Below are 27,529 nucleotides of genomic sequence, written 5' to 3'. Positions count from 1 at the left end.
GTAGTCAGCAGCTGCTTCCACTGATTGTCTTTCTGGCTCGACTATTTAGCCTGGTTCTATCCTTCAGCCTGTGCCAGTGGTCAATGGTTCCTGGTTGGATTCACATCTCTGCTTGGATTTCCCTGATATTCTGACCAGTTCAGCAAAGATAAGTCCTTGCTTTGTTCTTTTGCAGTCCACTTGTTGTGGACTTAATCTTTCTGCACTTTCTATGTTTTTTCTAGTACAGCTTGTCAGTATGGATTTATTCAGTTAAGCTGGAAGCTCTGGGAAGCAGATTTACCCTCCATACCTTTAGTCAGGTGTGGAGATTTTTGTAAACTCTGTGGTGGATTTTTCTAGTTTTTAATACTGACCGCACAGTATTCTTTCCTGTTCTATTTATCTAGTTAGACTGGCCTCCTTTGCTACATCCTGGTTTCATTCTGCGTATGTCATTTCCCTCTCCACTCACAGTCAATATTTGTGGGGGGCTGTCCTATCCTTTGGGGATTTTCTCTGAGGCAAGATAGCTTTCCTGTTTCTATCTTTAGGGGTAGTTAGTCCTCCGGCTGTGACGAGGTGTCTAGGGAGTGACAGGAACATCCCACGGCTACTTCTAGTGTTGTGTTAAGCTCAGGAACTGCGGTCAGTACAGGTACCACCTCCTCCAGAGCACGTCCCATGTTGCTCCTAAACCACCAGCTCATAACAGTACAACTGGCCAAAAATGAATTAAATGCATCTCAAAAGAAGGAAAAGGAAGTTCTGAGCCATTTTTTTTTCTGCAGTCTGTTTTGTCTTTTTTTTCCTCTTAATCTCTGGGTGGTTCAGGATTTTGGCTCTGGCATGGATGTTCAGGGTTTGTTTTCTCGTGTGGATCAACTTGCTGCAAGAGTACAGAGTATCCAAGATTATGTTGTCCAGACTCCGGCTTTAGAGCCTAGAATTCCAACCCCTGATTTGTTTTTTGGGGACAGATCCAAGTTTTTGAACATTAAAAATAACTGCAAATTGTTTTTTGCCTTGAAACCCCGTTCCTCTGGTGATTCCATTCAGCAGGTTAAAATTGTCATCTCTCTGCTGCGTGGTGACCCTCAGGACTGGGCATTCTTCCTTGAATCAGGGGATCCGGCATTGCTTAATGTAGACGCATTTTTTCAAGCGCTTGGATTATTGTATGACGAACCTAATTCTGTGGATCATGCAGAAAAGACCTTGTTGGTCCTGTGTCAGGGTCAGGAAGCGGCAGAAGTATACTGCCAGAAATTTAGAAAATGGTCTGTGCTCACTAAATGGAATGAGGAGGCTCTGGCAGCAATTTTCAGAAAGGGTCTTTCTGAAGCCCTTAAAGATGTTATGGTGGGGTTCCCCACGCCTGCTGGTTTGAGCGAATCTATGTCTAGCCATTCAGATTGATCGGCGCCTGCACGAGCGCAAAGTTGTGCACCATATGGCAGTGTCCTCTGAGCAGAGTCCTGAGCCTATGCAATGTGATAGGATTTTGACTAGAGCAGAACGGCAGGGATTCAGATGCCAGAATAGGCTGTGTTTTTACTGTGGTGATTCTGCTCATGTTATTTCTGATTGCCCTAAGCGTACTAAGAGGGTCACTAGGTCTGTTACCATCAGTACTGTACAGCCTAAATTTCTCTTATCTGTGACCTTGATTTGCTCATTATCGTCCTTTTCTGTCATGGCATTTGTGGATTCAGGCGCTGCCCTGAACTTGATGGACTTGGAATTCGCCAGGCGCTGTGGTTTTTCCTTGCAGCCTTTGCAGAGCCGTATTCCTTTGATGGGCATTGATGCTACGCCTTTGGCCAAGGATAAACCTCAGTATTGGACTCAGCTGACCATGTGCATGGCTCCAGCACATCAGGAAGATTGCCGTTTTCTGGTGTTGCATAATTTGCATGATATTGTTGTACTGGGTTTTCCATGGTTACAGGGACATAATCCTGTGCTGGATTGGAAATCTATGTCTGTGACTAGTTGGGGTTGTCAAGGGGTACATAGTGATGTTCCTTTGATGTCAATTTCCTCTTCCCCCTCTTCTGAAGTTCCTGAGTTTTTGTCAGATTTCCAGGATGTATTTGATGAGCCCAAGTCCAGTTCCCTTCCTCCACATAGGGACTGTGATTGTGCTATTAACTTGATTCCTGGCTGTAAGTTCCCTAAGGGCCGACTTTTCAATCTGTCTGTGCCAGAGCATGCCGCTATGCGGAGTAATGTTAAGGAGTCTTTAGAGAAGGGGCATATTCGGCCGTCTTCGTCACCATTGGGAGCGGGATTCTTTTTTGTTGCCAAGAAGGATGGCTCCTTGAGACCCTGTATTGATTATCGCCTTCTTAATAAGATCACGGTCAAATTCCAATACCCTTTACCTTTGCTTTCTGATTTGTTTGCTCGGATCAAGGGGGCTGTTGGTTTACTAAGATTGACCTTCGAGGGGCATATAATCTTATTCGTATTAAACAGGGTGATGAATGGAAAACTGCATTTAATACGCCCGAAGGCCATTTTGAATACCTTGTGATGCCTTTCGGGCTCTCTAATGCTCCTTCTGTATTTCAGTCCTTCATGCATGATATTTTCCGCAATTTTCTTGATAAATTCATGATTGTGTATTTGGATGATATTTTGATTTTTTCCGATGATTGGGAGTCTCATGTGAAGCAGGTCAGGATGGTATTCCAGATCCTTCGTGATAATGCTTTATTTGTGAAGGGGTCTAAGTGCCTATTTGGAGTTCAGAAGGTCTCTTTTTTGGGTTTTATTTTTTCTCCCTCGTCTATAGAAATGGATCCTGTTAAGGTCCAAGCCATTCATGACTGGATTCAACCCACATCTGTGAAGAGTCTTCAGAAATTTTTGGGCTTTGCTAATTTTTGTTGCCGTTTCATTGCCAACTTTTCCAGTGTGGTTAAGCCCCTGACCGATTTGACGAAGAAAGGCGCTGATGTGACGAATTGGTCCTCTGCGGCTGTTGAGGCCTTTCAGGAGCTTAAACGCCCATTTACTTCTGCCCCGTGTTGTGTCAGCCGGATGTTTCTCTTCCTTTTCAGGTTGAGGTTGACGCTTCTGAGATTGGGGCAGGGGCCGTTTTGTCTCAGAGGAGTTCTGATGGTTCTTTGATGAAACCGTGTGCTTTTTTTTCCAGAAAGTTTTCGCCTGCGGAGCGCAATTATGATGTCGGCAATCGGGAGTTGTTGGCCATGAAGTGGGCATTTGAGGAGTGGCGACATTTGCTTGAGGGAGCCAAGCACCGCGTTGTGGTCTTGACCGATCATAAGAATCTGATTTACCTCGAGTCGGCCAAGCGGATGAACCCTAGACAGGCTCGATGGTCCCTGTTTTTCTCCCGTTTAGATTTTGTGGTCTCGTATCTTCCGGGATCTAAGAATGTTAAGGCTGATGCACTCTCTAGGAGTTTTTTGCCTGATTCTCCTGGAGTCCTTGAGCCGGTTGGCATTCTTAAGGAAGGGGTGATTCTTTCTGCCATCTCCCCTGATTTACGGCGGGTGCTTCAGGAATTTCAGGCTGATAAACCTGACCGCTGTCCTGTGGGGAAGCTGTTTGTTCCTGATAGATGGACAGGTAAGGTAATTTCTGAGGTTCATTGTTCGGTGTTGGCTGGTCATCCTGGGATTTTTGGTACCAGAGATTTGGTTGCTAGGTCCTTTTGGTGACCTTCCTTGTCGCAGGATGTGCGTTCTTTTGTGCAATCCTGTGGGACTTGTGCCCGGGCCAAGCCTTGCTGTTCCCGCGCTAGTGGGTTGCTTTTGCCTTTGCCGGTCCCTGAGAGGCCCTGGACTCATATTTCCATGGATTTTATTTCGGATCTTCCTGTTTCCCAGAAGATGTCTGTTATCTGGGTGGTTTGTGACCGGTTCTCTAAAATGGTCCATTTGGTACCATTGCCTTCCTCCTCTGACTTGGTTCCATTGTTTTTCAGCATGTGGTTCGTTTGCATGGCATTCCGGAGAATATTGTGTCTGACAGAGGTTCCCAGTTTGTTTCTAGGTTTTGGCTGGCCTTTTGTGCTAGGATGGGCATTGATTTGTCTTTTTCTTCGGCGTTCCATCCTCAGACAAATGGCCAAACTGAGCGAACCAATCAGACCTTGGAAACCTATTTGAGATGCTTTGTGTCTGCTGACCAGGATGATTGGGTGGCTTTCTTGCCGTTGGCCGAGTTTGCCCTTAATAATCGGGCTAGTTCGGCTACTTTGGTTTCGCCTTTCTTTTGTAATTTTGGTTTTCATCCTCGTTTTTCTTCGGGGCAAGTTGAGCCGTCTGATTGTCCTGGTGTGGATTCTGTAATGGACAGGTTACAGCAGATTTGGACTCGTGGTAGACAATTTGACTTTGCCTCAGGAAAAGGCTCAACGTTTTGCTAACCGCCATCGGTGTGTTGGTCCCCGGCTTCGGGTGGGGGATTTAGTCTGGTTATCTTCTCGTCATGTTCCTATGAAGGTTTCTTCCCCTAAGTTCAAGCCTCGGTTTATTGGTCCTTATAAGATTTCTGAGATTATCAATCCGGTATCTTTTCGTTTGGCCCTTCCAGCCTCTTTTGCCATCCATAATGTTTTCCATAGATCTTTGTTGCGGAGATATGTGGTGCCCGTTGTTCCCTCTGTTGATCCTCTTGCCCCGGTGTTGGTTGATGGGGAGTTAGAATATGTGGTTGAGAAAATTTTGGATTCTCGTTTTTCGAGGCGGAGGCTTCAGTTTCTTGTCAAGTGGAAGGGTTATGGCCAGGAGGATAATTCTTGGGTTGTTGCCTCCGATGTCCATGCTGCCGATTTGGTTCGTGCTTTTCACTTGGCTCGTCCTGATCGGCCTGGGGGCTCTAGTGAGGGTTCGGTGACCCCTCCTCAAGGGGGGGGTACTGTTGTGAATTCCGCTCTTGGGCTCCCTCCGGTGGTTGTAAGTGGCATTTTTGCGAGTTCTGCTCTTGGGCTCCCTCCGGTGGTTTTAAGTGGTACTGCTGCTCCTTGGATTTAGTAGTCAGCAGCTGCTTCTACTGATTGTCTTTCTGGCTCGACTATTTAGCCTGGTTCTATCCTTCAGCCTGTGCCAGTTGTCAATGGTTCCTGGTTGGATTCACATCTCTGCTTGGATTTCCCTGATATTCTGACCAGTTCAGCAAAGATAAGTCCTTGCTTTGTTCTTTTGCAGTCCACTTGTTGTGGACTTAATCTTTCTGCACTTTCTATGTTTTTTCTAGTCCAGCTTGTCAGTATGGATTTATTCAGTTAAGCTGGAAGCTCTGGGAAGCAGACTTACCCTCCACACCTTTAGTCAGGTGTGGAGATTTTTGTAAACTCTGTGGTGGATTTTTCTAGTTTTTAATACTGACCGCACAGTATTCTTTCCTGTTCTATTTATCTAGTTAGACTGGCCTCCTTTGCTACATCCTGGTTTCATTCTGCGTATGTCATTTCCCTCTCCACTCACAGTCAATATTTGTGGGGGGCTGTCCTATACTTTGGGGATTTTCTCTTGAGGCAAGATAGCTTTCCTGTTTCTATCTTTAGGGGTAGTTAGTCCTCCGGCTGTGACGAGGTGTCTAGGGAGTGACAGGAACATCCCACGGCTACTTCTAGTGTTGTGTTAAGCTCAGGAACTGCGGTTAGTACAGGTACCACCTCCTCCAGAGCACGTCCCATGTTGCTCCTAAACCACCAGCTCATAACAGGCATACTAATAAAAACTAAAATATGGACTTTGGTCAAGTCAGGTTAATTACCACCTATCACAATAAATGGCGTCAATTTAGGGAAATAATTGATAGACATTGGCAAGTACTGTTCACTGACCCCATATTTAAAAAAATCTTACCTGCAAAACCTCTTGTGACGGCTAGGAGATCCAAAAATCTATCAGACACCTTAGTACACAGCTTTTATAATCCTAATAGACTCACTAGGGGTACATGTGAGGTTGGTGCTAATAATGGTTTTTTTCCATGTGGTCTGTGTAAGGCTTGTACCAACACAATTAAGGCTAAAACCTTCACCAACTTCGATGGGTCTAAAAAATATGATATAAGGAAATATATTAATTGCTCTACTAAGGGCGTCATTTATCACGCCACCTGCCCCTGTGGTAAAATTTATATCGGCCTCACCACTCAGGAACTTAAGGTCCGTATTAGGGAACACTGTAGGGACATTGTGAAGGCTAAAACCAGTGATGAGAATGATGTGAGTTTAAAAACCTTACCTCGTCACTTTAGGTTGTTCCACAACTGTAATCCCACGGGCCTTGTGGTGAGGGGCATCGATTCAGTCTCCATGGGGATACGTGGTGGCGATTTAAGTCGACTCCTTGCGCAGATAGAGAGTCGTTGGATCTATAGGCTGGGTACCATGGCTCCACAGGGGTTAAATGAAAGCCAAGGGTTTGAGGCTTTTTTGTAAACTTTCTAGGTATCCTTGAGCTGTCTTATCACTATTTATGTGTATCATGGGGTTTAGTATATACTGGGCTGGCATTATGTATCCGATATGATTTTATGGGTTTGGGTTGTAGTTTGTTTTATCTGTCTATATTTGTCTTAATTGATTGTTTTTATTTTAGTAGAGTACTTCAGCTTTCCATATACTTCAGCCTTTATCTGCCAGTGACTGATGGTCTCCTAGAGCGATAAGTGCATGTCTGCCCATGTAAAGGTGCCGTTCCAAGATCTTCACTAAGGACACTGATCTCAGCTTTTCAGCAATTATTCACTTTTTAATGTATTATATGTATATAATGTATTTGTTGTTTCACCATGTATTTGTTGTATGTGTTAAATCCATGCAGGTTGAATTTACAAAGGTTTTATATTATCTAACACATTAGCACTTATATAGCACTTTTAGCTCCCAAGGGGACTTATTTGTACCTTGCTGTATGGCTCGGTTTAGATTTGCCCAATATAGTTTCAGCCTTGGTTTCGTAGCGGTATTACAGGTGGTGCGCATGCGCCTTGGACTCACGGCCGGTTCTTCCCCCTGGCGGCAAGGATTGGCCGCGCGACCTCGCTTGGCTTCGCCGGGCTAGTGCGCCGACTCGTCACAGCCACTGAGGGGTGGATCCTTTTGGCATGTGGGACCGACAGCGCATGCGCCGCTCAGATCCTGTTTGTTTAGCTATTTCTGTAGCGCGATCTTGGCGCATTAGTATTCATTATCACTGTCAAACATAGCACTAGTTTGGCCATGTTTATATATTGATGGCTCATAGAGTGGTACTATTTATTAACCCCTTCATGACCCAGCCTATTTTGGCCTTAATGACCTGGCCGTTTTTTGCAATTCTGACCAGTGTCCCTTTATGAGGTAATAACTCAGGAACGCTTCAACGGATCCTAGCGATTCTGAGCTTGTTTTTTCGTGACATATTGGGCTTCATGTTAGTGGTAAATTTAGGTCAATAATTTCTGAGTTTATTTGTGAAAAAAACGGAAATTTGGCGAAAATTTTGAAAATTTTGCAATTTTCACATTTTGAATTTTTATTCTGTTAAACCAGAGAGTTATGTGACACAAAATAGTTAATAAATAACATTTCCCACATGTCCACTTTACATCAGCACAATTTTGGAAACAAATTTTTTTTTTGCTAGGAAGTTATAAGGGTTAAAATTTGACCAGTGATTTCTCATTTTTACGACAAAATTTACAAAACCATTTTTTTTAGGGACCACCTCACATTTGAAGTCAGTTTGAGGGGTCTATATCAAAGATAAAGCCGTGTGCACTACTACTGGTGGTGCCCAGGTAGGTTCCCACACCATGTGATACTAAAAGAAAGAACCTGGCACTCAACTTAATGCTTGTGAGATTTTAATCGTAGTAGCCAAAACGTTTCGGTCCTATATCTGGACCTTCATCAGTTACGTACTATGATGAAAAAAGTCTTTTTTCATCATAGTACGTAACTGATGAAGGTCCAGATATAGGACCGAAACGTTTTGGCTACTACGATTAAAATCTCACAAGCATTAAGTTGAGTGCCAGGTTCTTTCTTTTAGTATCACATGAGGGGTCTATATGGCTGAAAATACCCAAAAGGGACACCATTCTAAAAACTGCACCCCTCAAGGTGCTCAAAACCACATTCAAGAAGTTTATTAACCCTTCAGGTGTTTCACAGCAGCAGAAGCAACATGGAAGTAAAAAATGAACATTTAACTTTTTAGTCACAAAAATGATCTTTTAGCAACAATTTTTTTATTTTCCCAAGGGTAAAAGGAGAAACTGGACCACGAACGTTGTTGTCCAATTTGTCCTGAGTACGCTGATACCTCATATGTGGGGGTAAACCACTGTTTGGGCGCACGGCAGGGCTCGGAAGGGAAGGAGCGCCATTTGACTTTTTCAATGAAAATTTGCTCCAATCTTTAGCGGACACCATGTCGCGTTTGAAGAGCCCCCGTGTGCCTAAACATTGGAGCTCCCCCACAAGTGACCCCATTTTGGAAACTAGACCCCCCATGGAGCTTATCTAGAAGCATAGTGAGCACTTTAAACCCCCAGGTGCTTCACAAATTGATCCGTAAAAATGAAAAAGTACTTTTTTTTCACAAAAAAATTATTTTAGCCTCAATTTTTTCATTTTCACATGGGCAACAGGATAAAATGGATCCTAAAATTTGTTGGACAATTTCTCCTGAGTACACCGATACCTCACATGTAGGGGTAAACCACTGTTTGGGCACATGGTAAGGCTCGGAAGGGAAGGAGCGCCATTTGACTTTTTGAATGAAAAATTATCTCCATCGCTAGCGGACACCATGTCACGTTTGGAGAGCCCCTGTGTGCCTAAACATTGGAGCTACCCCACAAGTGACCCTATTTTGGAAACTAGACCCCCCAAGGAACTTATTTAGAAGCATAGTGAGCACTTTAAACCCTCAGGTGCTTCACAAATTGATCCGTAAAAATGAAAAAGTACTTTTTTTTCACACACAATTTTTTTTAGCCCCAATTTTTTCATTTTCACATGGGCAACAGGATAAAATGGATCCTAAAATTTGTTGGGCAATTTCTCCTGAGTACGCCGATACCTCATATGTGGGGGTAAACCACTGTTTGGGTGCACGGCAAGGCTCGGAAGGGGAGGTGCGCCATTTGACTTTTTGAATGGTAAACTAGCTCCAATCGTTAGCGGACACCATGTCGCGTTTGGAGAGCCCCTGTGTGCCTAAACATTGGAGCTCCCCTACAAGTGACCCCATTTTGGAATCTAGACCCCCCAAGGAACTTATCTAGATGCATATTGAGCACTTAAAACCCCCAGGTGCTTCACAGAAGTTTATAACACAGAGCCGCGAAAATAAAAAATAATTTTTCTTTCCTCAAAAATGATTTTTAGCCCAGAATTTTTTATTTTCCCAAGGGTAATAGGAGAAATTGGACCCCAAATGTTGTTGTCCAGTTTGTCCTGAGTACGATGATACCCCATATGTGGGGGTAAACCACTGTTTGGGCGCACGGCAGGGCTCGGAAGGGAAGGCACGTCATTTGGCTTTTTGAATGGAAAATTAGCTCCAATCATTAGCGGACACCATGTCGCGTTTGGAGAGCCCCTGTGTGCCTAAACATTGGAGCTCCCCCACAAGTGACCCCATTTTCGAAACTAGACCTCCCAAGGAACTAATCTAGATGTGTGGTGAGCTTTTTGAACCCCCAAGTGCTTCACAGAAGTTTATAACGCAGAGCCATGAAAATAAAAAATAATTTTTCTTTTCTCAAAAATGATTTTTTAGCCCACAATTTTTTATTTTCCCAAGGGTAACAGGAGAAATTGGACCCCAAAAGTTGTTGTCCAGTTTCTCCTGAGTACACTGATACCCCACATGTGGGGGTAAACCGCTGTTTTGGCACATGTCGGGGTTCGGAAGGGAAGTAGTGACGTTTTGAAATGCAGACTTTGATGGAATGGTCTGCGGGCATCATGTTACGTTTGCAGAGCCCCTGATGTGCCTAAACAGTAGAAACCCCCCACAAGTGACCCCAATTTGGAAATTAGACCCCCCAAGGAACTTATCTAGATGTGTGGTGAGCACGTTCAACCCCCAAGTGCTTCACAGAAGTTTACAACGCAGAGCCGTGAAAATAAAAAAATAATTTTTCTTTCCTCAAAAAAGATGTTTTAGCAAGCAATTTTTTATTTTCACAAGGGTAACAGGAGAAATTGGACCCCAATATTTGTTGCCCAGTTTGTAGTGAGTATGCTGGTACCCCATATGTGGGGGTAAACCACTGTTTGGGTGCACGTCAGGGCTCGGAAGGGAAGCAGTGACATTTGAAATGCAGACTTTGATGGAATGGTCTGCGGGCGTCACGTTGCATTTGCAGAGCCCCTGATGTGCCTAAACAGTAGAAACACCCCACAAGTGACCCCATTTTGGAAACTAGACCCCCCAAGGAACTTATCTAGATGTGTGTTATGACCCCAATGGCAGAAGGTCTCAGAGATAATTACTAAGTCTGCAAACACAAAAAAACAGCTCATAGGGCAGTGGTAACTGAGCTGACCATATATCTAATCCTAGCACCACAAATAGCAGCAGCCGGGGAACGTGCCTACGTTGGTTCTAGACGTCTCGCGCCAGCCGGAGAACTAATTAACCCTAGAAGGGAAAAGAAAGACCTTTCTTGCCTCCAGAGAAAAGACCCCAAAAGTTGGATACAAGCCCTCAACAAATAATAACAGTGAGGTAAGAGGAAAAGACAAACGTAAGAATGAGCTAGGTATTTAGCAAAGAGAGGCCCACTAGCTAATAGCAGAATATAGTAAGATGACTTATATGGTCAGCAAAAACCCTATCAAAATATCCACGCTGGATATTCAAGAACCCCCGAACCGTCTAACGGCCCGGGGGGAGAACACCAGCCCCCTAGAGCTTCCAGCAAAATCAGGAATCACATTTAGTACAAGCTGGACAAAAATAAGAGCAAGCAAGTAACCAAAAAACAAAGAAGCAGGACTTAGCTTAATTTTGCACGAACCAGGACCAGCAGACAGGAGCAAACAGAAAGGATCTGATTACAACGATGCCAGGCACTGGACTAAGGATCCAGGAAGTTTATATAGCAACACCCCTGGACTAACGACCCAGGTGAGTGCCAAACTGAGGAAAGACAATCCCAGAGTCATATCACTAGTAACCACAAGAGGGAGCCAAAAAGTCTAATTCACAACAGTACCCCCCCCTTAAGGAGGGGTCACCGAACCCTCACCAAGACCACCAGGGCGATCAGGATGAGCAGCGTGAAAGGCACGAACTAAATCGGCCGCATGCACATCAGAAGCAACCACCCAGGAATTATCCTCCTGACCATAGCCCTTCCACTTGACCAGATACTGAAGCCTCCGTCTGGAGAGACGAGAATCCAAGATCTTCTCCACCACGTACTCCAACTCGCCCTCAACCAACACCGGAGCAGGAGGCTCAACAGAAGGAACCACAGGCACAACGTACCGCCGCAACAAAGACCTATGGAACACGTTGTGAATGGCAAACGACACCGGAAGATCCAAGCGAAAGGACACAGGATTAAGGATTTCCAATATCTTGTAAGGACCGATGAAGCGAGGCTTAAATTTAGGAGAGGAGACCTTCATAGGAACAAATCGAGAAGACAGCCATACCAAATCCCCAACACGAAGTCGGGGACCCACACCGCGGCGGTGGTTGGCAAAACGCTGAGCCTTCTCCTGTGACAACTTTAAGTTGTCCACCACATGATTCCAGATCTGCTGCAACCTATCCACCACAGAATCTACCCCAGGACAGTCAGAAGGCTCCACATGTCCCGAGGAAAAACGAGGATGGAAACCAGAGTTGCAGAAAAATGGCGAAACCAAAGTAGCGGAACTAGCCCGATTATTAAGGGCAAACTCAGCCAACGGCAAGAAGGTCACCCAATCATCCTGATCTGCAGAAACAAAACACCTCAAATAAGCCTCCAGAGTCTGATTAGTTCCCTTTGTTTGTCCATTAGTCTGAGGATGAAAGGCAGACGAAAACGACAAATCAATGCCCATCCTAGCACAAAAGGATCGCCAGAACCTGGAAACAAACTGGGATCCTCTGTCAGACACACTATTTTCAGGAATGCCGTGTAAACGAACCACATTCTGAAAGAACACAGGAACCAGATCGGAAGAGGAAGGCAGCTTAGGCAAAGGCACCAAATGGACCATTTTAGAAAAGCGATCACATACCACCCAGATGACAGACATGCCCTGAGACACCGGGAGATCTGAAATGAAATCCATGGAAATGTGTGTCCAAGGCCTCTTCGGGACAGGCAAGGGCAAGAGCAACCCGCTGGCACGAGAACAGCAAGGCTTAGCTCGAGCACAAGTCCCACAGGACTGCACAAATGACCGCACATCCCGTGACAAGGAAGGCCACCAAAAGGACCTGGCCACCAGATCTCTGGTGCCAAATATTCCCGGATGCCCTGCCAACACCGAGGAATGAACCTCGGAAATGACTCTGCTGGTCCACTTATCAGGAACAAACAGTCTGTCAGGTGGACAAGAGTCAGGTCTACCAGCCTGAAATCTCTGCAACACACGTCGCAAATCAGGAGAAATGGCCGACAAGATAACTCCCTCTTTAAGAATACCAACTGGTTCTGCGACTCCAGGAGAGTCAGGCACAAAGCTCCTTGAAAGAGCATCATCCTTCACATTCTTTGAACCTGGTAAATACGAGACCACAAAGTCAAAACGGGAGAAAAACAATGACCAGCGGGCCTGTCTAGGATTCAGGCGTTTAGCAGACTCGAGATACATCAAATTTTTGTGATCAGTCAAGACCACCACACGATGCTTAGCACCCTCGAGCCAATGACGCCACTCCTCAAATGCCCACTTCATGGCCAGCAACTCCCGATTGCCAACATCATAATTCCGTTCAGCAGGCGAAAACTTCCTAGAGAAGAAAGCACATGGTCTCATTACCGAGCAACCAGGGCCTCTCTGCGACAAAACGGCCCCTGCCCCAATCTCAGAAGCATCCACTTCGACCTGAAAGGGAAGTGAGACATCAGGCTGGCACAAAACAGGCGCCGAAGTAAACCGGCGCTTCAACTCTTGGAACGCCTCCACGGCTGCAGGAGCCCAGTTAGCAACATCAGAACCTTTCTTGGTCATATCCGTCAAAGGTTTAACAACGCTAGAAACATTAGCGATAAAACGACGGTAGAAGTTAGCAAAACCCAAGAACTTCTGAAGACTCTTAACTGACGTGGGTTGAGTCCAATCATGAATAGCTCGGACCTTGACTGGGTCCATCTCCACAGCAGAAGGGGAAAAAATAAACCCCAAAAAGGGAACCTTCTGTACTCCAAAGAGACACTTTGAGCCCTTAACAAACAAAGCATTCTCACGCAAAACCTGAAACACCATCCTGACCTGCTCCACATGTGAGTCCCAATCTTCAGAGAAAACCAGAATATCATCCAGATAAACAATCATAAATTTATCCAGATACTTCCGGAAAATATCATGCATAAAGGACTGAAACACTGAGGGAGCATTAGAGAGCCCAAAAGGCATCACCAAGTACTCAAAATGTCCTTCGGGCGTATTAAATGCTGTCTTCCATTCATCTCCTTGCTTAATGCGCACAAGGTTGTACGCACCACGAAGATCTATCTTGGTGAACCACTTGGCACCTTTAATCCGGGCAAACAAGTCCGACAACAGAGGCAAAGGATACTGAAATTTAACAGTGATTTTATTCAGAAGCCGATAGTCAATACAAGGTCTCAAAGATCCGTCCTTCTTGGCCACAAAAAAGAATCCCGCACCAAGAGGAGAAGAGGATGGACGGATATGCCCCTTCTCCAGAGACTCCTTGATATACGAACGCATTGCGGCATGCTCAGGTACAGACAGATTAAATAGTCTTCCCTTAGGAAATTTACTACCTGGAATCAAATCTATGGCGCAGTCACAGTCCCTATGAGGAGGCAGAGCACTGGACCTGGACTCGCTGAATACATCCTGATAATCAGACAAATACTCAGGAACTTCCGAAGGAGTAGAGGAAGCAATAGACACCGGCGGGGAATCAGCATGAATTCCCTGACAGCCCCAACTTGACACAGACATTGCCTTCCAATCCAAGACTGGATTGTGGGTCTGTAACCATGGCAGACCCGAAACGACCAAATCATGCATTTTATGCAGAACAAGAAAACGAATCACCTCCCGATGTTCAGGAGTCATGCACATGGTTACCTGCGTCCAAAACTGCGGTTTATTTTCCGCCAATGGCGTAGCATCAATACCTCTAAGAGGAATAGGATTTACCAACGGTTCAAGAACAAAACCACAGCGCTTGGCAAATGACAGATCCATAAGACTCAGGGCAGCACCTGAATCCACAAACGCCATAACAGGGTAAGAAGACAATGAGCAAAGTCACAGACAAAATAAATTTAGGTTGCAAATTACCAATGGCGACAGGACTAACAACCCTTGTTAGGCGTTTAGAGCATGCTGATATAACGTGTAGAATCACCACAGTAAAAACACAACCCATTCTGACGTCTATGATTTTTCCGCTCATTTCTAGTCTGAATTCTATCACATTGCATTAAATCAGGTGTTTGTTCAGACAACACCACCAGAGGATTAGCGGTTTTACGCTCCCGCAAACGCCGGTCAATTTGAATAGCCAGCGCCATGGAATCATTCAGACTTGTAGGAATGGGGAAACCCACCATCACATTCTTAATGGCTTCAGAAAGGCCATTTCTGAAATTTGCGGCCAGAGCACACTCATTCCACTGAGTAAGCACGGACCATTTCCGAAATTTTTGGCAATACACTTCAGCTTCATCCTGGCCCTGAGAAATAGCCAGCAAGGCTTTTTCTGCCTGAACTTCAAGATTGGGTTCCTCGTAAAGCAATCCGAGCGCCAGAAAAAACGCATCAATATTTGCCAATGCCGGATCTCCTGGCGCTAGCGAGAAAGCCCAATCCTGAGGGTCGCCCCGTAAAAAAGAGATAACAATTTTAACTTGCTGAGCTGAATCTCCAGATGAACGGTGTCTCAGAGATAGAAACAATTTACAATTATTCCTGAAATTCCTAAACTTAAATCGGTCTCCAGAAAACCGTTCAGGAATAGGTATTTTAGGTTCAGACATTGGACTACTGGTAACAAAATCTTGTATGCCCTGCACACGAGCAGCAAGCCGGTCCACACTTGTAATCAAGGTCTGGACATTCATGTCTGCAGCAAGCACAAGCCACTAAGAGGTAAAGAGGAGGAAGAGAGGAAAAAAAAAAAAAACTCAGAATTTCCTTTCTTATTATCCCACTTCTGCAATGCATTAAACATTCAATGTTGGCCTGGCATACTGTTATGACCCCAATGGCAGAAGGTCTCAGAGATAATTACTAAGTCTGCAAACACAAAAAAACAGCTCATATGGCAGTGGTAACTGAGCTGACCATATATCTAATCCTAGCACCACAAATAGCAGCAGCCGGGGAACGTGCCTACGTTGGTTCTAGACGTCTCGCGCCAGCCGGAGAACTAACTAACCCTAGAAGGGAAAAGAAAGACCTTTCTTGCCTGCAGAGAAAAGACCCCAAAAGTTGGATACAAGCCCCCAACAAATAATAACAGTGAGGTAAGAGGAAAAGACAAACGTAAGAATGAGCTAGGTATTTAGCAAAGAGAGGCCCACTAGCTAATAGCAGAATATAGTAAGATGACTTATATGGTCAGCAAAAACCCTATCAAAATATCCACGCTGGATATTCAAGAACCCCCGAACCGTCTAACGGCCCGGGGGGAGAACACCAGCCCCCTAGAGCTTCCAGCAAAATCAGGAATCACATTTAGTACAAGCTGGACAAAAATAAGAGCAAGCAAATAACCAAAAAACAAAGAAGCAGGACTTAGCTTAATTTTGCACGAACCAGGACCAGCAGACAGGAGCAAACAGAAAGGATCTGATTACAACGATGCCAGGCACTGGACTAAGGATCCAGGAAGTTTATATAGCAACACCCCTGGACTAACGACCCAGGTGAGTGCCAAACTGAGGAAAGACAATCCCAGAGTCATATCACTAGTAACCACAAGAGGGAGCCAAAAAGTCTAATTCACAACAGATGTGTGGTGAGCACTTTCAACCCCCAAGTGCTTCACAGAAGTTTATAACGCAGAGCCGTGAAAATAAAAAATAATTGTTCTTTCCTCAAAAATTATGTTTTAGCAAGTAATTTTTTATTTTTGCAAGGGTTACAGGAGAAATTGGACCACAACATTTGTTGCCCAGTTTGTCCTGAGTACGCTGGTACCCCATATGTGGGGGTAAACCACTGTTTGGGCGCACGTCGGGGCTTGGAAGGGAGGGAGCACCATTTGACTTTTTGAACGCAAGATTGGCTGGAATCAATGGTGGCGCCATGTTGCGTTTGGAGACCCCTGATGTGCCTAAACAGTGGAAACCCCTCAATTCTAGCTCCAACACTAACCCCAACACACCCCTAACCCTAATCCCAACTGTAGCCATAACCCTAATCACAACCCTAACCCCAACACACCCCTAACCACAACCCTAACCCCAACACACCCGTAACCCTAATCCCAACCCTAATCCTAATCCCAACCCTAACCACAACTGTAACCCCAACACACCCCTAACCCTATCCGTAACCCTAACCACAAGCCTAATCTTAACCCTATTTCCAACCCTAGCCCCAATTCCAACCCTAACCCTAAGAGTATGTGCCCACGTAGCGGATTCGTGTGAGATTTTTCCGCACAACTTTTGAAAAATCTGTAAGTAAAAGGCACTGCGTTTTACCTGCGGATTTACAGCAGATTTCCAGTGTTTTTTTGTGCGGATTTCACCTGCGGATTCCTATTGAGGAACAGGTGTAAAACGCTGCGGAATCCGCACAAAGAATTGACATGCTGTGGAAAATACAACGCAGCGTTTCTGCACGGAATTTTCCGCACCATGGGCACAGCGGATTTGGTTTTCCATAGGTGTACACGGTACTGTAAACCTGATGGAAAACTGCTACGAATTCGCAGCGGCCAATCCGCTGCGGATCCGCAGGGAAATCCGCACTGTGTGCACATGCCCTAACCCTACCCCTAACCCTACCCCTAGTTCTAACCCTATTTCTAACCCTAACCCTAGTGGAAAAAGAAAAAAAATGTTTTCTTTTTTTTATTATTGTCCCTACCTATGGGGGTGATAAGGGGGGGGGGGGTCATTTACTATTTTTTTTATTTTGATCACTGATAGGTTTTATCACAGTGATCAAACTATACCTGGAACGAATCTGCCGGCCGGCAGATTCGGCGGGCGCACTACGCATGCGCCCGCCATTTTGGAAGATGGCGGCGCCCATGGAGAAGACGGATGGACACCGGGAGCCTCGGTAAGTATAAGGGGGTGGAGATCGGGGCACGGGGGGGGGCGTCGGAGCACGGGGGGGTGGCATAGGAGCACGGGGGGAGCGGACAGGAGGACGGGGGAGCGGAGCACAAGACGGAGGGGAGCGGACCACAGATCGGTGGCTTGGGGGGGTGATCGGTGGGGTGGGGGGGGGGGTCACATCAGTGTTTCCAGCCATGGCCGATGATATTGCAGCATCGGCCATGGCTGGATTGTAATATTTCACCAGTTTTTTAGGTGAAATATTACAAATCGCTCTGATTGGCAGTTTCACTTTCAACAGCCAATCAGAGCGATCGTAGCCATGGGGGGGTGAAGCCACCCCCCCTGGGCTGAAGTACCACTCCCCCTGTCCCTTCAGATCGGGTGAAATCGGAGTTAACCCTTTCACCCGATCTGCAGGGACGCGATCATTCCATGACGCCACATAGGCGTCACAGGTCGGATTGGCACCGACTTTCATGACGCCTACGTGGCGTCAAAGGTCGGGAAGGGGTTAAGGGCATTTCGGTATTGCGCACTATTGATATAAGCTTTCATTAGGATAGCGTTTCTTTGTATCTTGGCAACGGTCCCACGTGGGGTAGTGATGTCTTAATGGGCACTACTCATTGCGTCTGGGTGCGTACATGTGATTGGCTGATCTCTACTTATATAGACTCCCATTTCCCTCCTTATTACACACCCCCGGAAGAAGAATTCCTATCGAAACGCGCGTTGGGGTTCTAGCAGATCTTGTGCAGCCTCCATTGTGGTAATTATGCTCTGAGATTTCCTTCACAAGTCATATCGGCCTTTTATTAGATTGATTGTGATAGCTTTTCATCTGGCATATTGGCACAATTACATGATTTGTCAGTAGTATTATTAATTTAGCCTTATTGAGCTCACTCAGTTTATTGGCCAACTTTGTGGCACATCTACATAAAAACAGTGTCATATTTACAGGTTCACATCTCTCAGCCATAATTTCCATTGTCATTAGGTTATTAATTTTAACCTAGAGTGTCATTCATATTTATTTAGGCATTTTGTGGGGGTTTATTCAGATCTGTCATTATGATCGGAGGCATTTTTATATTCTGATTGGTTGTATACCAATGTTGGGTTTTAATCATTCTTGTATTAATAAAATTTATCTGTTTTTGAACTTTACATTCTTGTGGCCTATCTAATTTAATTGGTAGGTTTCTGTGTGTATGTATGTATGTATATACGTATATGTGTATATATATATATATATATATATATATATATTGCTCAAAAAAATAAAGGGAACACTAAAATCCCACATCCTAGATACCACTGAATGAAATATTCCAGATGTAAATCTTTATTCATTACATAGTGGAATGTGGTGAGAACAATAAAGCCTAAAAATGTTCAACGTAAATCACAACTAATATCCCACGGAGGTCTGGAGCTGGAATGATGTTCAAAATCAAAGTGGAAAATGAAGTTACAGGCTGATCCAACTTCAGTGGAAATGCCTCAAAACAAGGAAATGATGCTCAATAGTGTATGTGGCCTCCACGTGCCTGTATGACCTCCCTCTAATGCCTGGGCATGCTCCTGATGAGGCGGCGGATGGTCTCCTGAGGTATCTCCTCCCAGACCTGGACTAAAGCATCCGCCAATTCCTGGATAGTCTGTGGTGCACCGTGATGTTGGTGGATGGTGCAAGACATGATGTCCGAGATGTGTTCAATCGGATTTAGGTCTGGAGAACGGGCGGGCCAGTCCATAGCTTCAATGCCTTCATCTTGCAGGAACTGCTGACACACTTCAGCCACATGAGGTCTGGCATTGTCCTGCATTAGGAGGAACCCAGGGACAACCGCACCAGCATATGTTCTCACAAGAGGTCTGAGGATCTTATCTCGGTACCTAATGGCAGTCAGGCTACCTCCGGCGAGTACATGGAGGGCTGTGCGGCCCTCCAAAGAAATGCCACCCCACATCATTACTGACCTGTTATGATCCGGTGACTTTGGAGCCGCATGAACTTTCTCTGGAGTAGGTGGAAACTGTACTGACCGCAAAACCTGAACTAACACCGCAACTAGAAGTAGCCGTGGGGTGTGCCTAACAAACCCTAGACACCTCGACACAGCCGGAGGACTAAATACCCCTATAGATGGAAATAGGAATACTACCTTGCCTCAGAGCAGAACCCCAAAGGATAGGCAGCCCCCCACGAATATTGACTGTGAGTAGGAGAGGAAAGACACTCGCAGGCAGAAAACAGGATTCAGCAAAGAGGCCACTCTAGCTAAATAGGGAAAGATAGGACAGAATACTAAGCGGTCAATATTAAAACCCTTCCAAAAATATCCACAGCAGATAATACAAAAAGTTCCACAATCTAACTAAAGACATGGAATGTATATCTGCCACTCCAGAGAATCCAACAAGACTGAGAAAATACTGACACAATCTAAGCTGGACAAAAAAAACACTGAATAGCACTGAATTGTGAAGCACACAGCATGTGTGCCACAGGAAAAAAAACCCAGACACTTATCTTTGCTGATTTGGCAGAAGGCAGAAGGAACCAAACCAGGACCAAAACCTCCCAACAACCATGGACAACTGGCAAGGACTAATGAATCCTGCACGCCTAAATACCCCAGTCAGAACTGCAATCAGCAGATACACCTGACCAGGACTGCAACTCAGGGACAACTGCATTACCACCTACAACCACCGGAGGGAGCCCAAAAGCAGAATTCACAACACTGCCAAAACCGGTCATGCTGAAGGATGTTGCAGGCAGCAGAAAGTTCTCCACGGCGTCTCCAGACTCTGTCACGTCTGTCACATGTGCTCAGTGTGAACCTGCTTTCATCTGTGAAGAGCACAGGGCGCCAATGGCGAATTTGCCAATCCTGGTGTTCTGTAGCAAATGCCAAGCGTCCTGCACGGTGTTGGGCTGTGAGCACAACCCCCATCTGTGGACGTCGGGCCCTCAGACCATCCTCATGGAGTCGGTTTCTAACCGCTTGTGCAGACACATGCACATTTGTGGCCTGCTGGAGGTCATTTTGCAGTGCTCTGGCAATGCTCCTCCTGTTCATCCTTGCACAAAGGCTGAGGTAGCGGTCCTGCTGCTGGGTTGTTCCCCTAAGTCCTAAGTCATATTGCACGACTCGTTAAAGGGTTGATTGTGACTTGTAGGATCGCTACTTCCAACAGGTGGCGCTATAGAGTTAAGTCCTCTTTTTCTCAGAAGAGGCAATTTGCATATTTAATTTCCCAGAGGAGCATTGCATGGCGAATAAGCCTCCTTACCTTGACAAGCCAGAGATGGTATGTCACTCTCCATAAGGAGAAACGTCACATCAACATGTGAAATTGATTGTCAAACAGTGTTGCTTCCTAAGTTCCTAAGTGGATAGTTTGATTTCACGGAAGTTTGATTTACTTGGAGTTATATTCTGTTGTTTTAGTGTTCCCTTTATTTTTTGGAGCAGTGTATTATTATTATTATTAATTATTGTTATAGCGCCATTTATTCCATGGAGCTTTACATGTGAGGAGGGGTATACATAATAAAAACAAGTACAATAATCTTAAACAATACAAGTCATAACTGGTACAGGAGGAGTGAGGACCCTGCCCGCGAGGGCTCACAATCTACAAGGGATGGGTGAGAATACAGTAGGTGAGGATAGAGCTGGTCATGCAGCGGTTTGGTCGATCGGTGGTTACTGCAGGTTGTAGGCTTGTCATATATAGTGTATATATAATATATATAGCCATCCCCTGTATTATATGTATATACATCGCCATCCCGTGTGTATGTGTATAAATATATATATATATTGTGATGAGGGAACAGCCGCCATCTTGGACGGGCATACTAACAGAGATTGGCGTGACTCCATTTTGTCTCCTGGTCACAGGTCTGCAGAGAGGAGTGCTCCTGGCCCCCCACCTTTTCTAATGAATAAAGTTCCTTTCAGTATGTTAATGGAATGAGTACCATGTAGCAGGCAGACGGCATTTCAAAGCTCAGTGAGGAAGCCACACCAGCAGGGGGCTTGGAAGTGCTTGGGGGCTTAAATAAAGCACGCATGTCAAGTGGCCACAGGATACACATCTATTATGGCCGCCCAGTCGAACCGTCTCCAACATGGAATCGTTAATTATGGACGCATCGTCCGAGGTACCGGCTCATAAAAAATATCCCCCTCGCCCTAAAGAAATTGCGCATCTAACAGTGCGACTCCCGTGTCCGGGGGAGGTCTGAAACCCGAGATATAGGGATCAGCCTCCCACAGGGACCGAATGGGTCCAGGTTTGATCCCAGTACGACTGGCAGAACAAACCACAGGCGCTGGTACTGCCCGTGTGCTGATCCGATCATCCTGAGAGAAGTTATCCCATTTATTAGATATTGGAATAAATCTTGCAGGGAGGCAGAGGGGTGGAGATTGCTAAGCCCACCCAGCTACAGGCGTAGGGGCACAGCAAGGTTTAAGAGCTGGGACACTTGGAGAGTGACACACACAGAAGGAGATGACTAACTAAGGAACAGGGCATATGCCAGCCAGAGGGGAGCAAGCACACGCTTTCTGGGGGCTGCCCGGCAACTAAGTCGTGGACCTGCGGAACGCCGAGCCCCCCGGCTTCCACAAGCGACCTTCAACCTGGTAAATTGACCTCCAGCTGTATACCTTTAAGCCTTGTATTATTATTGTTATATTGTACTCTGACTGTAACTCTTGATATATTGTGATTGTATATTTCTTGTAATTACCTAGTGCGCCCTTAAGGCAATTAAATCATAAATTAATTTTGGGCTGATCCTTTTACTCTGATTGCGAATCTTAGAATACCCAGCGTGGGTAACAGGGCAGTCTCCCCGGCGGCCAATTGCTCTAGGTGCAGTTCCCTTACTGACCTGAGAGACAAAGGGGGCGCCGGAGAGCTGGGCCTGTGTAGTGACGTCACGGATTGGTGACGTGGGAGGAACAGGGCTTCCTTCACATATATATATATAAGCTGTTTCCAGCCAGCTAACGCTCGGCACGCTCATTGCTATCTAATTAACGCTGCTAGTGATTAAACTAAAGTAAATAATGACAACATTCAATAGCGCTTACGCAGGTGGTAAATTAACTTAAAATGACGTTAATAACAATAATAATAATTAAAAATCAGAATAATACTAATACATTTTATTCACAGTGTAAAATCAAAAGAAAACTGGATTCGTGTGGTAATGTGTGAGTACGGAGCCTCGTGTGGTAATGTGTGGGGATGGAGCCTCATGTGGTAATGTGTGAGTACGGAGCCTCGTGTGGTAATGTGTGGGGATGGAGCCTCATATGGTAATGTGTGGGGGCGGAGCCTCGTGTGGTAATGTGTGGGGACGGAGCCTCGTGTGGTAATGTGGAGGGACGGAGCCTCGTGTGGTAATGTGGGGGACAGAGCCTCGTGTGGTAATGTGGGGGACAGAGCCTCGTGTGGTAATGTGTGGGGACGGAGCCTCGTGTGGTAATGTGTGGGGACGGAGCCTCGTGTGGTAATGTGTGGGGACGGAGCCTCATATGGTAATGTGTGGGGACGGAGCCTCATATGGTAATGTGTGGGGACGGAGCCTCGTGTGGTAATGTGTGAGGACGGAGCCTCGTGTGGTAATGTGTGGGGACGGAGCCTCGTGTGGTAATGTGGGGGAACAGAGCCTCGTGTGTTAATGTGTGGGGACGGAGCCTCGTGTGGTAATGTGTGGGGACGGAGCCTCGTGTGGTAATGTGTGGGGACGGAGCCTCGTGTGGTAATGTGTGGGGACAGAGCCTCGTATGGTAATGTGTGGGGACGGAGCCTCGTGTGGTAATGTGGGGGGGCGGGATTATGTGTGGTAATGTGGTGGGGGGCGGAATTATGTGTGGTAATGTGGTGGGGGGCGGAATTATGTGTGGTAATGTGGGGGGCGGAATTATGTGTGGTAATGTGGTGGGGGCGGGATTATGTGGTAATGTGGTGGGGGCGGGATTATGTGTGGTAATGTGGGGGCGGGATTATGTGTGGTAATGTGGTGGGGGCGGGATAATGTGGGGGGGCGGGATTATGTGTGGTAATGGGGTGGGGGCGGGATTATGTGTGGTAATGGGGTGGGGGCGGGATTGTGTGTAATAATGGGGTGGGGTCGGGATTGTGTGTAATAATGGGGTGGGGGGCGGAATTGTGTGTGGTATTGTGGGGGCGGGATTATGTGTGATGTGTGGGGGCGGAGATACTGTGCAAGGGGCGGGATTAGCGAGTAATCACGATGCGCTATATATATATATATATATATATATATATATATATATATATATATATATATATATTTATTACACACCGCCATCCCCTGTATTATATGACTGGACTTCTCTTGTATTATGTACACTATATATGCACACCCCTATGCCCTGTAACATTTACACCACTTATTTCTGATCTGCTGTCACTTTATTTTTGTCGTAGACCACCGATGGCGAGCAAATCTGAACCGCATCCACACCAGAATCCAGAGTCACCATCCATGCCACGACCACACCTGCCTAACAGGGTAACAAATCACAGAAACCATGCTTGCTACTGTTCGGACTCCTTGATCCCCTTTCGTCTTACTCCTGTCCTGTCATTTTCACACCTCTTCACCTTGTTTGGCCCCATCTTGTAGCACCACGTCGGCCTGTCACCCTGTTTCTTTCTTCTCCTTTTCTTTTGATCTTGTCCCCTTGCTCTGGGTCATGTTCTAGGCTCATCCAGAAGGACCTGGCACCCTTTCATTCAGGAATTTCACATGATCTAATGAAGAACGTTCTTAGCCGCAAACTGGGAACCCATTATCAGGTCATCAACCACCGCCTGTACCGGGAGGAAGATTGCATGTTTCCGGCCCGGTAAGTCATCAAGAGAGAATCACATCATGTAACTCCTGAGGTCAAGAGTCCCATATAATTAGACACAATTTCCTGATACTGTGTCAGCTGTGGACGTGTGTTCTCCTGTCAGTCTCCTGTTACTGTGTCAGCCGTGGATGTGTGTTCTGCTTTGTCTCCTGTTACTGCGTCAGCTGTGGACGTGTGTTCTCCTGTCAGTCTCCTGTTACATGTGTCAGCTGTGGACGTGTGTTCTCCTGTCAGTCTCCTGTTACTGTGTCAGCCGTGGATGTGTGTTCTGCTTTGTCTCCTGTTACATGTGTCACCTGTGGACGTGTGTTCTGTTGTCAGTCTCCTGTTACATGTGTCAGCTGTGGACGTGTGTTCTCCTGTCAGTCTCCTGTTACATGTGTCACCTGTGGACGTGTGTTCTCCTGTCAGTGTCCTGTTACTGTGTCAGCTGTGGACGTGTGTTCTCCTGTCAGTCTCCTGTTACATGTGTCACCTGTGGACGTGTGTTCTCCTGTCAGTGTCCTGTTACATGTGTCACCTGTGGACGTGTGTTCTCCTGTCAGTGTCCTGTTACATGTGTCAGCTGTGGACGTGTGTTCTCCTGTCAGTCTCCTGTTACTGTGTCAGCTGTGGACGTGTGTTCTGCTTTGTCTCCTGTTACTGCGTCAGCTGTGGACGTGTGTTCTCCTGTCAGTCTAATTTTACCATGTCATCTGTGGAAGTGTGTTCTCCTGTCAGTCTCCTGTTACTGTGTCAGCTGTGGACGTGTGTTCTCCTGTCAGTCTCCTGTTACGTGTGTCACCTGTGGACGTGTGTTCTCCTGTCAGTCTCCTGTTACTGTGTCAGCTGTGGACATGTGTTCTCCTGTCAGTCTCCTGTTACGTGTGTTCTCCTGTCAGTCTCCTGTTACTGTGTCAGCTGTGGACGTGTGTTCTGTTGTCAGTCTCCTGTTACTGTGTCGACTGTGGACGTGTGTTCTCCTGTCAGTCTTCAGTTACTGTCAGCCGTGGATGACTGTTCTGCTGTCAGTCTGTTACTGTGTCAGCTGTGGACGTGTGTTCTCCTGTCAGTCTCCTGTTACATGTGTCAGCTGTGGACGTGTGTTCTCCTGTCAGTCTCCTGTTACGTGTGTTCTCCTGTCAGTCTCCTGTTACTGTGTCACCTGTGGACGTGTGTTCTCCTGTCAGTCTCCTGTAACGTGTGTCACCTGTGGACGTGTGTTCTCCTGTCAGTCTCCTATTACGTGTGTCAGCCGTGGATGTCTGTTCTGCTGTCAGTCTAATGTTACCATGTCAGCTGTGGACGTGTGTTCTGCTGTCAGTCTAATTTTACCATATCAACTGTGGACGTGTGTTCTCCTGTCAGTCTCCGGTTACTGTGTCAGCCGTGGATGTCTGTTCTGCTGTCAGTTTCCTGTTAAGGTGTCAACTGTGGATGTGTTTTCTGCTTCCAGTCTCCTGTTACTGTGTTACATGTGGACGTGTGTTCTCCTGTCAGTCTAATGTTACCATGTCAACTGTGGACGTGTGTCCTGCTGTCAGTCCCTTGTTACTGTGTCAGCTGTGGACATGTGTTGTCCTGTCAGTCTCCTGTCACTGTATCACCTGTAGACGTGTGTTCTCCTGTCAGTCTTCTGTTATTGTTTCACCTGCGAACGAGTTTTCTGCTGTCAGTCTCCTGTTACTGTGTTAGCTGTGGATGTGTGTTCTCCTTTCAGTCTCCAGTTACTGTACAGTGGTGGATGTCTGATGTGCTGTCAGTCTCCTGTTACTGTGTCGACTGTGGACGTGTGTTCTCCTGTCAGTCTCCTGTTACTGTGTCGACTGTGGACGTGTATTCTCCTGTCAGTCTTCGGTTACTGTCAGCCGTGGATGACTGTTCTGCTGTCAGTCTGTTACTGTGTCAGCTGTGGACGTGTGTTCTCCTGTCAGTCTCCTGTTACTGTGTCAGCTGTGGACGTGTGTTCTCCTGTCAGTCTCCTGTTACTGTGTCAGCCGTGGATGTGTGTTCTGCTTTGTCTCCTGTTACTGCGTCATCTGTGGACGTGTGTTCTCCTGTCAGTCTCCTGTTACATGTGTCAGCTGTGGACGTGTGTTCTCCTGTCAGTCTCCTGTTACATGTGTCACCTGTGGACGTGTGTTCTCCTGTCAGTGTCCTGTTACATGTGTCACCTGTGGACGTGTGTTCTCCTGTCAGTGTCCTGTTACATGTGTCAGCTGTGGACGTGTGTTCTCCTGTCAGTCTCCTGTTACTGTGTCAGCTGTGGACGTGTGTTCTCCTGTCAGTGTCCTGTTACATGTGTCAGCTGTGGACGTGTGTTCTCCTGTCAGTGTCCTGTTACATGTGTCAGCTGTGGACGTGTGTTCTGCTTTGTCTCCTGTTACTGCGTCAGCTGTGGACGTGTGTTCTCCTGTCAGTGTCCTGTTACTGTGTCAGCTGTGGACGTGTGTTCTGCTTTGTCTCCTGTTACTGCGTCAGCTGTGGACGTGTGTTCTCCTGTCAGTTTCCTGTTACTGTGTCACCTGTGGATGTGTGTTCTCCTGTCAGTCTAATGCTACCATATCAACTGTGGACTTGTGTTCTGCTGTCAGTCTAATTTTACCATGTCAGCTGTGGATGTGTGTTCTGCTGTCAGTCTCCTGTTACGTGTGTCAGCTGTGGACGTGTGTTCTCCTGTCAGTGTCCTGTTACTGTATCACCTGTAGACGTGTGTTCTGTTATTGGTGTCCTGTTACTTTGTCAGCTGTGGACGTGTGTTCTCCTGTCAGTCTCCTGTTACTGTGTCAGCCGTGAACGTGTTTTCTGCTGTCAGTCTCCTGTTACTGTGTCACCTGTAGACGTGTGTTCTCCTGTCAGTCTCCTGTTACTGTGTCACCTGTAGACGTGTGTTCTCCTGTCAGTGTCCTGTTACTGTATCACCTGTAGACGTGTGTTCTGTTATTGGTGTCCTGTTACTGTGTCAGCTGTGGACGTGTGTTCTCCTGTCAGTCTCCTGTTACTGTGTCAGCCGTGAACGTGTTTTCTGCTGTCAGTCTCCTGTTACTGTGTCACCTGTAGACGTGTGTTCTCCTGTCAGTCTCCTGTTACTGTGTCAGCTGTGGACGTGTGTTCTCCTGTCAGTCTCCTGTTACGTGTATCACCTTTGGACGTGTGTTCTGTTATCAGTGTCCTGTTACTGTGTCAGCTGTGGACGTGTATTCTGTTATTGGTTGTCA

The 27,529-nt window shown here is 46.3% G+C and overlaps 1 protein-coding gene across 2 annotated transcripts in view; it reads left to right on the top strand.

The window, feature by feature from the left end:
• The window catches only part of POGLUT1 (protein O-glucosyltransferase 1), a 153,408-nt gene that overhangs the window by 68,503 nt on the left and 57,376 nt on the right, over nt 1–27,529 (top strand). For both annotated transcript variants that reach the window (XM_077293552.1, XM_077293553.1), the window contains exons 2-3: nt 23,902–23,986; nt 24,180–24,323. In XM_077293552.1, coding sequence (XP_077149667.1) covers nt 23,902–23,986; nt 24,180–24,323 — 229 coding nt within the window. The remainder of the gene's footprint in view (nt 1–23,901; nt 23,987–24,179; nt 24,324–27,529) is intronic.

Source organism: Ranitomeya variabilis, chromosome 3 (assembly GCF_051348905.1).
Source record: "Ranitomeya variabilis isolate aRanVar5 chromosome 3, aRanVar5.hap1, whole genome shotgun sequence".
NCBI lineage: Eukaryota > Metazoa > Chordata > Amphibia > Anura > Dendrobatidae > Ranitomeya > Ranitomeya variabilis.
Note: the sequence above shows the minus strand (reverse complement) of the source record. Positions and strands in the feature narration are given on the sequence as shown.